General features: G+C 42.2%; 1 protein-coding gene across 5 annotated transcripts in view; it reads left to right on the forward strand.

Moving 5' to 3' along the window:
* Positions 1–390: 390 nt before the first annotated feature.
* hip1 (huntingtin interacting protein 1) overlaps positions 391–13,101 on the forward strand; it is a 59,438-nt gene continuing 46,727 nt past the window's right edge. For 4 of the 5 annotated variants that reach the window (XR_013964647.1, XM_080772695.1, XM_080772697.1 and 1 more), the window contains exon 1: positions 391–817. Coding sequence is in view for 4 of the 5 variants with exons in the window: in XM_080772695.1 (XP_080628821.1) it covers positions 689–817 (129 nt within the window). In the remaining variant the exon portion in view is untranslated. Of the gene's footprint in view, positions 818–7,528; positions 8,174–13,101 lie in introns of those variants that run through there. The other variant, XM_080772696.1, reaches the window with a different exon arrangement.

Consider the following 13,101-nt stretch of genomic DNA (forward strand, 5'->3'; position numbering starts at 1 on the left):
GGACCGCCCAACGCCCCGGAAGGCATTAAACTGAGACCAGACGCGACGTCCAACTGACGCCTTCACGCCTGCAGTGTGCCCGGACCCAGTGTGTGTGTTTACGCAATGTTTGTGTTTGCACAAACACTCAAAACTGTATGGCCATTCATTGTCAATGGCATTCAATGTGTGTGATACAATAACACAATGTTTGTGTTTACACAAAACCTCAAAGCTGGACATAAAAATATCATCAAATACACAGTTAATTAGAAACAGGGACTTTTTAAATGTGTAGTTGTGTACAGTATAGAAAAATAGAGAGGAGGGGGGCGGAGTGAACATTGTATTATGAAAACATTGTACCGGAAGTGGTTGAGGTAACGGTTAACTTTACGAATCACAGTGATGTCTGTCTGGATCGGATGGGCCATCATCATGGCTCTATTCTCCTATGGTCTAGCTTCATGCGGCTGGCCTGTCTGTCTGACTGACTGACGCTGTCTGGGGCGTTGGGCTGGACTGACTGACAAATGACACACCGCGTTACAAATAACTCAACGTATACAGCGGCATGGACCGTTATAGTTAGCGCGTACCGTTCATTTTGACAGTACACGATTCGTGGACAACAGTTTTGTTTATTCCTGACTGTATCGTGCTGCTCATTTTGAGATTTTGAATCAATCGGATAACAACAACAACAACAATGGACCGAGTGAAGAGCTCCATCCAGCAAGTACCGAACGCTATCCCCAAAGTAATCCGACGGACAGCCGCCGGCGGCGGCGGTGCCAACAGTCTGGAACTCGAGAAGGAGAACTTTGAGCGAGGCCAGGTACAGTACGAAAAGAGAAAACAACCCTATACTATATTACATTTACATTTCATGAACGGGAAAGATAGAAAATGCCATGTTTACTGTTGGGCTCAATGGGCATGCCATGGAAAGCCTGTGGTGACGCGAGGTTAGTTGGGCATTGGTGTATAAGCCCTGGCTGGGTGGACTGGACATGCAGTAGCCTACAGTGGAGGATACTGTTCCAATCCAACCCAAGGATTGTGCACTCAACTGTAGTCTATTTATAATTAGATTCTGATGTGCATTGTGTAGGCCTACTATACACTGAGATCACATTAGATGATGTATGTATATTTTGCATTAAACTTGATCATAAAAGATACCGTTCATGCAGTTTATGCATTGTACCACCTACAGTTCCAGACTTCCAGTGACCGTCAGTCCGATGCACATTTGACACCGTGATAAACGGAGGTAACAGCTGGCCTGGGGAAACAAAAGCTGTTGAAATGTAGTTAACTCAATGTCGGATGTCCCTTTTTAGAATGTTGTTTTTTGACTATGCACATAAACCGCATGGCAACAATAATATCCAGCTGCCATTGGGTTTAAAGGGTTATTGTAGGCCTACTCTCAAAAGACACATTGCAATAGTGACCCTGAGTGCATGGTGGTGGTATGAGATCATGGAAGTGCTAGCAGAGTGAGATTTACTAGATTAACCTACATCATTATCAGATAATTTAGATGGTGCCATATGTGAATGTATTATGAAGTTAGGAAAACAACACTGTCTCCCATACACTGAGCATGTGCAGTCTGCTGCTAAGCTGTGTGTGTGTGTGTGTGTGTGTGTGTGTGTGTGTGTGTGTGTGGAGAGAGATACTACCGCTTCCTGCCAGCCTGTCTGTCTGTCTGGTGGTCTCCCCTACCATTAACCAGTGGGGGGGGGGGGGGGGGGGGGTAAAGTAGGTCAGATGACCCTGCTATAATGCTGGTGGAACTGTTTTCAACCTGTCAATGAACAGAACAGAACAGCTGAAACTTTGCATTTATACATTTGATGCTCACTGTTCACTATGTGAACTGTGAAGAGTTCTCTCTAACTTAGTTGGTGTAATGCTTCAAGCCCCCCCACCCAGACAGTGGCAGGATCATCATGGATGGTATTAGAGGCTCGGAGAGACACACACAGCTTTCTATGTCACAAGTCAAGCCTGGTCCCTAAAGGTCACTGTCAATCTGCACTTAGCCCCTTTCGGGACCCTTTGTTTGCTTTTCTGTATTTGGGACGAATATGGAATATGTGGCTATAGGCTGCATTGAGGTACAACTCTCTGAAAGTTTTCATCAATAACAGACGACGAGTGCATGTATACATACAGCTTCTTCTCATGCTGTGGTATTGCATGCAGCTACAGTATGGCATGGTTATTGTAGCAGGTTTCATTGGAGTAGGATTGCTTCCTTAGGTTTAGGTGTGCTGCCCCAGGGGAGGTTAGAAGTAGGTTGTCGTGCGGACCAATGCTCCGTCGGACCAAACACATGAACCCGCCGGCTCCTACTACAAAAATCTGACATACATTTATTGAGTGAGGATTCGGAAGTGCTTTGTATTTGTCAATCCAAGTTAATCAGCTGCCATGAAGAGAAGTAGTATTAAAACAAGGTGAAACAAGTCCAAGATTGTTATTGTCATTTAGATATCAGTGTTCAAACATGACTTTGGCCTAACCAAACCATGATGCAATTAGTTGTTCATTTTTTTTAATGTCAGTTTACATTGAGTTTACTATAGACTAATTTAAGTAGGTCAGGAATGCAAGATTTCTATTCATATATTTGACAGAGTTTCCAACTCTATATGATTTGTAATATATTTTAATGGTTTGTGTGATCTTGTGTGACTATGGTCTTTACATTGATCAGAAATAATCTAGATAATCTCACATGTGTTTTAAAGCTGCCTAAATCAGTCTGCCACTTTGGATAGACTTTCCATCAGCTCCAGTGTAAGCTACCCGTTTTATACTTTTGAAAACTGTCTGTGTTCAGTTGGGTAAACAACCAGAGTGTGTTCAAAATCCTCTCTGTCATATTGTCCACACCAGGTTATAAAAATAACCATGCAGGGCAACCAGATAACGGTTACACAGTACTTGCTTTTGCTTTTAATGACATGTTGTATCTCATAATAGCAGCTCCCTCTTTAATTTAGACTTGAAGGGATTTAATTCCTGGCAAACTTGTTTTTCACTGCAAGGTATGTTATTTTGCTTTAGTTGTAGGCTACCAGACTACATCCAACATTTCACATAGTTGTATGGCAGTAAAGCTCGGGAAATAGGCCTGTACTTTACATCCAGGGATTCCAGGCCAGAAAATGTAGGAATTTTGCTTTGCTGTTTCCTAGATTGCAGGACAGTAGGGTTGTGAAAGACCAATGGTATTTTCTGTTTCTTTTCAAATGAAAGCTTGTGTGGGTAGTAAGTTAGTAATCTTTGAAATGATATCAACCATAATGAATGCCTGTGAAAATGGACTCGTCAGCACCCTCTCATATCCTCTCTGGGATACTATAGCTCTCTGACAGGGATGAATTTGTGGGATATGGAGTGACGCCACAGTTGCATAGTTAGGCCTAACATCTTAAAATTAGACTTCTTGTTAGCTTCCTTTTTTCCCAATTTACGTGTGTGTGTGTGTGTGTGTGTGTGTCTGTGTGTGTGTGTGTGTGTGTGTGTGTGTGTGTGTGTGTGTGTGTGTGTGTGTGTGTGTGACTGTGTGTGTGCGTGCGTATTTTGTGTGAACATGTGGATGTTTTGTGTTTTGGTAGTTTGTGTTATGAATGTGTGTGGGTGGGTGGGTGGATCTATGGACCTGTATATTAATCGATGCTCCCCCTGCCTGTGCCCCCCTCAGTACTGTGTGGTGCCCTGGCAGCTGTGGAATTTAGGGGAGGAGCGTGGCCACTAGCCCTTGGGCACAAGCAGGACGCAGTCGGGGCAGACTCAGACAGGCACTTTGAATCTGTATCTCACTCCCTCTCACTCTCTCTGTCCCCTCTTTGGGTCCCCCTTTCTGTTTATCTTATCTGTTGACCTTATGATGATGATTGATTTATTTCAGACACAATTAGGTCCATATACAAAACGGACAATAAAAGTAAAACACAGGAGATTCACTTCATACAGCCCAGATCAATTAAAAACATAATAAACATTGCCTCCAGTCAGTGTTTCCAAAAGCATGAGGAAAACCTTGTATCACTCTGTGTGATCCCTGTTAAGGCCTGAATTAATACATTCTGTGACTCATTCAGTCTAACACATTAATCTAAACATTACAATTCTTCAATACAGCATGAAAGGTGGACCGTACATTACTGGTCACAAACATTTCACTTGCACTGGTCCATCTTGGGAGTTTCAGGAGTCACAGCCCGGCTACGATTCCCGGGCGTTACATCTGCAAGTGTAACACCATCATACTATGGAGTATAAATGATGAGCCTTATCCAATGATTCCAATCCACTTTATTTATATAAATATACATGTTTCAAAACTCAAGGTTTACAAAGTGCTGTACATCATCATGACGTAAAATAGATCTATTTGCTCAGACACTATCTATGACGTAACATTGTCCATTCATTGTCAATGAGAATTTAATGTTTGTGTAGGACAAAGTTTGTGCACACACACCTAAAGCTGGATATAGGAGGCAGGGGCTAGCACCCCTCAATAAAAAACAAATACACTATAGCTAAAACACAGAAACAACAGCAAGAACACAGTACGAAATAGTGAACCAATTGAGGCACATCACTGAAAAGTACAAGACTGACGCAGCAGACGGTGAAACAAAACAGAACATGGACCAAAGAAACTCTCAAGCGGCGTTATAGTAGACGTGCGGCAGAGTTTTTCAAGGGAGGCTTGGTTTTAAACCAACATAAAGTGCATTACAAGAATAGACCAACCGCATACTAGAAATAAAGGCATGGATGAGCCGCTCAAAATCCCTAAAGGATAGCCCACACACACACACACACACACGATACTGGGGGCATTAGAAGCACTGAGGCAGGCGGTGGTTTGTGGCCTCATTGCACTGAGGTTGTTGATTAATAGCCCTGGACATGAGTGACAGGGCACTGAGTTAAACAAAGTGGACTGATGAGGTATACAGGCATTAAGAATGGATTTAATACAGAGCTGATTTAAATGGTTGTTAACAGCTTTTGTACAATATTGAATTGGACACTAGAGAAAAGCTAAATGGACTTTTATTTTGTGTGTGTGTGTGTGTGTGTGTGTGTGTTCTTCCACATGCACATACTCACAGCCCATACTCACAGCTGCTCACTATATTAACCCATTCTGGACGGGAACCCCTTTTGGTGTTTTAACTAAGCATTATTATACTAAGCAAAAATAGTAGATCTGCAACAAATCTTTGAATATATATTCTTAAATTCAGAGCGAACTTTTTTTTTATTTCGACGTCAGGCCTAAAGTGCACCTTGGTTTTTTTATTCAGAGTTCAGTTGTTCAATAGCCATTAGCCATTACAAAATCAACATTAGAATAGATAAGAATCACTATTATCCTATGAGTATGTAATTGACTAAGAATTCCTTTAGTCTAAAACGAAGATCAGCCAAGGCTGTAAAGTATAGAACACTGACCATGCCAACTGACATGGGCCATTATTAATTTGTAGTTAATTATTACAAACAATGGGAGAAGGCACTCCCATTGTAAACTATTCGGGCCAGTCCTAATTGCACTCTATAGTCTAATCTAGGGCTCTATGCAGCTGCTGCAATGCATTGTAAATGTAACTTCGATCATAGTCCTGTCAATCTCAAAGGAGGAGCAGGTGTTCTTAATTGTGTCACTGGGAGTAAAAAGTAGAACTTAGAACTAGGGGTGCACGATTATGAAATTATGACCGATATCTGACCGATTATTTGCAGTGTCATATCTGCCGATACCGATATTATACAGGGGACCCAGATGGAAACAAGCCTAGGCACTATAGGGGCTTGGCCCAAAGCCTGTTGATAAAGTATTCAATCAATCAATAAATAACCTATACTCTTTTCCAAGTGTCTGTTTTCACAACTGAAGGACTACTGAATGAGAGGAGTGCACAAATTCAATTCCGATGTGGCATTTTTATGGCCGATATGGCCTATTCTGATTATGCTACCAATTAATCGTGCATCTCTACTTGGAACATGTGTCAAATACATGTGCATTACAGACTAGGACAGTGACTAGAGGGGAGAGAGTGAAAAAGGAAAGGAAAGGTACTATGTTTACCCAGGGTAACTGGACTAAGCTCAATAACTTGTTTACAGCCAGGCCCTGCTCATAGAACATTTCATGGTAGGGGTTCAATGCCTTGTCCAAGGGCACTTCAGCGGTGGTAATTTTAACATGCCGGTCCGGGGATACGAACTAGCGACCTTCCGATATCAAGACCGCTCCGCAAACCGTTCGGCCACCGCTGCCCCCAAGTGCAGTGTGGACAGTATAGGACCAGTGTGTGGAGTCTGTGGACAGAGTAGGACCACTGTACTGTATGTGAGAAATGCAGAGTGCCTCTGCCTCATTTACCGGCCCACGCTGTACCAGGAAGTGAGCCTGACACTGTGGAAAAGAGCAGGCATTGTCTTGAGACCGTCTGTTTGGTTTGGAGTAGTCTGAGGGGTATAATGTATCCACCCCCAGGGGGACCATGGTAGAATGAGCAACATGCTGGTTATTGTCACTGGCTTGGTCTCCCATTTATCAGCGAGTGCTCTGTTTAATTGCATAGCAGTGTTTTGGTTTAATGTCTTTCGTTATGGGTATTGGTATCCCAGACATGATTGAAATCTGCACTGGTTTGTATAACATCTCGCAATTATGGTTACGCATTCCTGACCCGCGTAGTAATATTGGGCAGGTTTGAAAACCTTGCTGCTCCTGGGCTGCAAAATAAACAAAGGGCCACGTGACAGGGCCAATTGAAATTTCATTGCTTTCATTGCATCTGATGAGATTCCTCTTAGAGTACTACAAATCTCTGCTGAAACTTGTGATGGAATAGTCTCTCAATTAGGCTATAGAAATGCTATCCTTCAGGTTCAATTTATTTACACATAAATACAGTTTTGTAACCTTTTTTGGGCTGATTCTCAAAGTAGAACTCGCTGCATTTTGTTAGGATTTTAAGACTTTACATGACCAACATTCTTGGTTGGTGATCTCAGGGAAACCAGATGGGGGCAGCCCTTACCTAAAATCGCATCCCTCCCGTGGATGTAAGATGAGCTTCCCTTCCAATCCTGTTTCCACCCTTTGAAAAGCATAATGGAATGACCAAGACTTGTTGTTTTGATCAAACAGACACACACACAAATTAGAATTAAGTACTATTATGCATCATCGCCATCATCGAACCATCCACATATAGTATATGAAGCGATGCTGCCTCCTCGTTTGAATCATGAAACAAATTTAACTTATGTTTATAAAAGTATGTGGACGCCACATGTTTGTTTTGTATAGTGCACACACATCGCGGAGGTCGTTGCATATAGTATGTGTGTGTGTAGTACCCTACTTTTTAAAGCATAACGCGTTTAGGAGGTTCTGTTCTTAATTTCCTAAAGAGCCAACATGGGGTAGTAGTAACTAGTAGAACATGTTCGGAGGGGGGTTTAAGGTTTAAGCCATCCCACTCTGCTAGGGTCCATCCATGCTATTGTCTAACAGAGAGGGCGCGCTATTTGCAAAAACAATTAAAGGTATCCTGCCCTATACTCCCTGTGTGACCGCTATGTAGACTTTTATTCACTCATCATGTGGAGTTTTAATTCACATTATTGCGTTGAACTATGCGAGGATTGTAATGCCAGGGGAGATGGATATCAGCAGTACTCTCTCTCTCTGCATATAGTTACCGAGCGTGGTGTGGTTTTCTAGAGTAGAGAAGACCGTTGGGTTCCGCGTCTCTCTCGGCCCCGGGTCAGTCGGATCGGATGCTGCCTGGCAGGCCGTTGAGCAGCACGCACAGGACGGGGAGAACGGAGCACGGCGGACCGTAAAGGGCAGCCAGGGGAACGGATCATTCGGGAGGACACGGACGGACCGACGGATGAAGGATCTATTTAATACCAAATCGGAACACATGTTGACTTAACGGCCTACTCTGCTCTGCTCCTGTTCTGTTCTACCCAATGCATTTGTTATCCTCCACATCGCTGTATTCCCGTCACTATAAAGTCATTCTGTTGGAATATTTATAAACAATCCCACTACTACTTCGTCGTCTTCGGTGTCACCAGAACCTTGCTGTTTTTTCTTCTTTGGACTATCATGGATCTTAGTAAAATGGTAGGTGATTTGATCTCGACTTATTCTATTCTCAGTCTCCCATCATGATGAAAGCCAGGGTAAAAGGCGCAACAGATATGTTAAGGGTGTGGGGGGTGGTGGCGAAGTTAAGTATTAGAAGTAAAATGCAAGTTATCTGATCAAGTTGATCTCGAGCAGTTTTCTTGTTCATTACAACGTGTGTTGTAGCATAGGGAAGTTTTTGTTGTTGTTGTTGTGGAAAAATGCACTGAACTACAAGGCTCGTTTATTTCACGAGGCTTTCTGTTCACTAGTGGTTCGATTCCAGCCAAGCTGCACAACAAGACAAATGTGACACGAATGACAATTACACATTTGACATTTCCTAATGTCTGTTGAACGGAAATGCATACATTGAATGTGATTGGCATTGGCCTTAAATGCCATTAGAAAATAACCCACAACAAACATAACAAAATATATAAAAAGGGGGGGAAAAAAAGCTTTACAAAATATTTGTATATCTTCACGTTTACAGTAAATATTGGAAGAATACTTCAACCACAGCAGGTGCCTAACATGACCCAAAGCAACAAAACCTTCACTGCCAATACTATATATCTTGACACCTTTTTAATGATTCTTTGCTCAGGGGCGCCCAGAGATTATTCTTTGAAGAATATACTTAACAAAACAAAGTAAACCCAAACCAGTGGGAGAATCAAATTGCTCAATGATTCAACTGGAAGGTTTATTTTCATAGGAAAATCATATCTCGAGTTGACATTTTGAAAAACATTTTGTCTGCAGACTGTGTTGTCAAGTTCCAATGTAGACTCAGCTTGAGTCTTGTGATGAAGTTTCTCTTAATGAGAAATCTCAGCTGAATTGAACATTTTAGTTTATTTGGAACAAATCTAATCTTAACCGATCTCAGACAATCCAGCCATTTTGTTATTTGTAACTCTGTTTCACAGTTTTGGAGCGAACAGAATTCAGGTTGCCAAGAAGCTGCTGCTGTTTTGCCTGTCTGTTTTGCTTGCCATGGTGGTTATCTGCCATTTCCCAAATAGTGGTATGAAAACAAAATCCAGACAAGTTAAGTCAACACCAGATAGTCTCTTAAAAATCACACCCGTGTGAAGTTAGGGGCGCTCTTATCATCGTACTCATCATGACTTAACTCAGACACATATGACGTAAATTCTCCATTCATTGTCATGGGAATTTAATGTTTGTAATGTGTAGGACGGAAATCTACACTAATAGCTGAATATAGGAGGGCTTGCGCCCCTCAAAAATAATGGTAATGCACATTTTGTAATTACATTTTGTAATGTAAAATATCGGATCTCGGCAAAATATCGGGAAATGTACAAATTAATATATCGGATCGGAATGGAAAAAACCTTATCGTTGCATCCCTACTAATAGCTGAATATAGGAGGGGCCCCTCAAAAAAGGGGGAAAGTCTCAGAGTCAGTCAGAATTCCTTGATGAAATCAAGCAGCAATTTCAGGTCAATTTCCAACATCAAGGTGTGCTTCGGAAAACTACACAGACACGTTTTGTCTGTGTTTCACCCTTGATTCCTCCCAGCAAGCACGGTCAGGACCCGGACGAATTGGTGACGTCTCGATTGGGGCCAGATCAAGTCGAACCAAGACTAGTCAGATCAAGCCCAGAATAGCACCTGATTTGACTGATCGAGGCCAGATCAATTTAAGTCATATAACTGTAGTCAGATTATTCTGGCTCAGCTTATTCTGGCTCAGCTATATTTCAACTGGTGAAGACTTCCTGGAAATGACGTAAAGATCATCCCCATATGGGCTGTGATCTGGCCTAGTCCTGAACGACTAGCTGTGACTCCGTCACATGGAGTCACCGGAGGACGTCATTTGATTTGCTGGGCTATTTCCTATACGGTACACGTTATTATGTTCTTAGATGCAGTAATTGGTTCTGAATCACTTCACACTCTGTCCAAAGTCCTTGGACTTCCTCTTTAGAAAGAAAAACACTCAGTCAGAACCTATCACCTTGCTGCAGTGCACACAGTGCTGTGAAGTGATCATGCTAGTGCTAGCTTAAACGGAGACTAAAAGGAGCAAGTGGAGCAGGCAGGGAGCCTCATTCAGCTGCACAGATGTTCCTTTTATAATGTGTGTCTATGACATCACCAGTTCTCCAGGAAGCTCCACTGGTTAGAGAAAGCAAAGTGAGCTTCAGTTCAGTGTAGTGTGGTGTGGTGTAGGGGAGGCTCCTTCAACAGGAGACTACAGAAAGAGCTGTCTTGTTAGGAGAGGCTCATAAAACCAGCTGTGGGGCTTAGGCCAAACTTTTTATTATGCCAGTTCACACACACACACGCACACGCTCGCGCACACACACACACACACACACACACACACACACACACACACACACACACACACACACACACACACACACACACACACACACACAGTTATAAACAACCGTCTACACCCCCCCCCACACACACACACACACACACACACACACACACACACACATTCGTACACTACTGATAGCCTCTGATACAGTGTTTTTTGTGTGGTTCAGCAGTACCACCTGGCTGCCACTCTGCCCCTCCACCTCTGCCCCCCCAACCAGGAACAGAAGTCTACTGCTCTGAGGTCACCCTACTGAACTAATTGAGAACCCCGTCTCGTCTCAACAGAGACTACCTATACCTACAGTATACCGAAGAGCAGGGAGCTCCTTGTTTTCAGGCTCTTAATGGTCTCTTCGGAGGACAGTGTCATCCCACAAGGCATAACTGCATCGCGGGACGACACACTGTTATTGATGGGCTAATAAAGAGGCACAGTGTGTTTAGCTGGAAATGATCACACTGTTTTTTAGGAGTTTTTAGCTATTTAATTGATAGATAATCTCATAATTATTCTTAGTGCTTTTCACTGACTTTTACCACTCCCCAGTGCTTATAATTCTGCTTCCATTTTAGTAATGCTGCACAATTAATCGAAAAAAGATTGAGATCTATATTCAGACTCCTACCGTATGCGATCTCATCTCATTTATAAATTTCAGCAAGAATCATGCAGCGCTAGTTGGCTGTCAATCAATACAAGTCAAGCACTTTGACGATGTCTGTTTAAAGCCACAGTAGATGGATCCAGGTGCCACATTTAGAATGTAATAATGTTCAGCAACTACAGACTAAAGAAAATATATATTTTCATGGCAAAAATGAGAATGGTGTGAGAACCGTGATCTCAATTCTTGTGGAGGAAAATCTAGATTCGCATTAAGACTGAGCAAGAATCTTTTGTGGGCATGTTTTACTTATGATTCTGCACTACGGTATTTGCATACTGTAGGCAAGGCATGTTTATTTGTATTGCACATTTCAACAACAAGGCAAAGTGCTGTATAAAACATTAGGACGGCGCATTTAAGAGACCGTAGGTCAATGTTTGCTAGTTTGCATGTTTTAAGTGTCTAGATCACGGCACCAATATTGCTGCCTGAGGTCAATCCCTGCTGACGCTGAGGGAGCGTGCTAAAAACAAATCCGTTCACTCAGTCAGTGCTGTAAGACGATTGTTTAAAAACAGCTCCTGAATGGCACAGGCAGCCTGTGTTATGGCTAACTCCAGTGGCCTCAAGTGTGGCCCTAATGGATGCAGTTCTGTTTGTTTTGTCTTTCCCCAGGATAGACAAATGTGGGACACACTTTAGTTAGTAGACACACATGGGAGAAGTGAGCAGGCAGAATATTCTAGTATTCTATCCTCTGACTATCTCTCCTTCAGTTTGATTTATACAGTGTCCCACGGTCATGAAATTCCTGGAAATATTTTATATCTTTGAACTCCTGGAAAAGGTTTGGAATTCATCAAGGGTCCTGGATAAATAGTTGGCTATCCATTGATTTACCGTAGTAAAAAAACAACAACATTTTCCATAACATAACATTACAGGAAATATGTAACATAAGTAATTTTCTTGCCGAACGGGCTGCGTAATTGCACAGCATTTGGAATGGAATTATATATTCTATTCTATGCTTTATTGTTGCTACACTGCCTGTCTTTGGGCATTGCACGTAGGAGTTAGAGACTTCAGAGTCATTAGTCATTATTGTGCTGAATGATTTTTATTAAATGGTGTGGGGAAAATGTGTGGGATCCCTGTTTACAGTATATTTACTTGTGTGTCGGTGTCGGGCACCGCCAATAACCAATTTACAAGCTCACAAGAGCTTGTAGATCGTCTATTTTTGGTGCGTGACAGACTCCCCGTGCAGGGCACACTGCACACTAGCTAAGTATAACTCAGCCTGTAGACGCTCTTGAGAGGTGCAGAGTGACTGTTCTTTTTGAGCGGATGTCCATGCATGGCAGCAGCAAATTGTCAAACGGTCCTTTAAACAAGCAACACAGTAGGCTCTTTAGAGGTATTGACCTTTTGGAACAGGGTGGAGTGAGTTACTCATGGAAAAAAATAATATCTGGCCTTAATAATAGGCGATGGCTGCACATGTGTTTTTTTTTTAGTCTTACATGTTGTAATTAATGTGAGGACTTGGCATTTGACAAGGAAGTGGTAATAGTGTACTTTTTGAAACTATTCTTAGGCACGCCACCCATCCCAGTAAACGAAGAAGCAATATTAATGTAACTCAATCCCTCTCTTAACCTTTACGTGTGTATCTTGATCTCTCTCTTTTTTATTTATCACACATTGTAGTGTTTCAGTTGACCTTTTAACCCATTTAGGCCTGAAATATTTGGAAAGAAAAACACTGTTTCTATGTCAGTTGTGCTCAAACATATTCATGTCAAGGAACCCCAAATATATATGACATTGGCCGCCGACCCCCATCTGAAAATATGTAGCTCCAGGGACCCTCTCAGTAGCAAAGATATGTGCTCTGAAAGAACATATATTCAAAGATTTCAGGCACATTTTCACGA

The sequence above is a fragment of the Protomyctophum bolini genome (assembly GCF_963924005.1).
Source record: "Protomyctophum bolini genome assembly, chromosome: 9".
In the NCBI taxonomy this organism is placed as follows: domain Eukaryota; kingdom Metazoa; phylum Chordata; class Actinopteri; order Myctophiformes; family Myctophidae; genus Protomyctophum; species Protomyctophum bolini.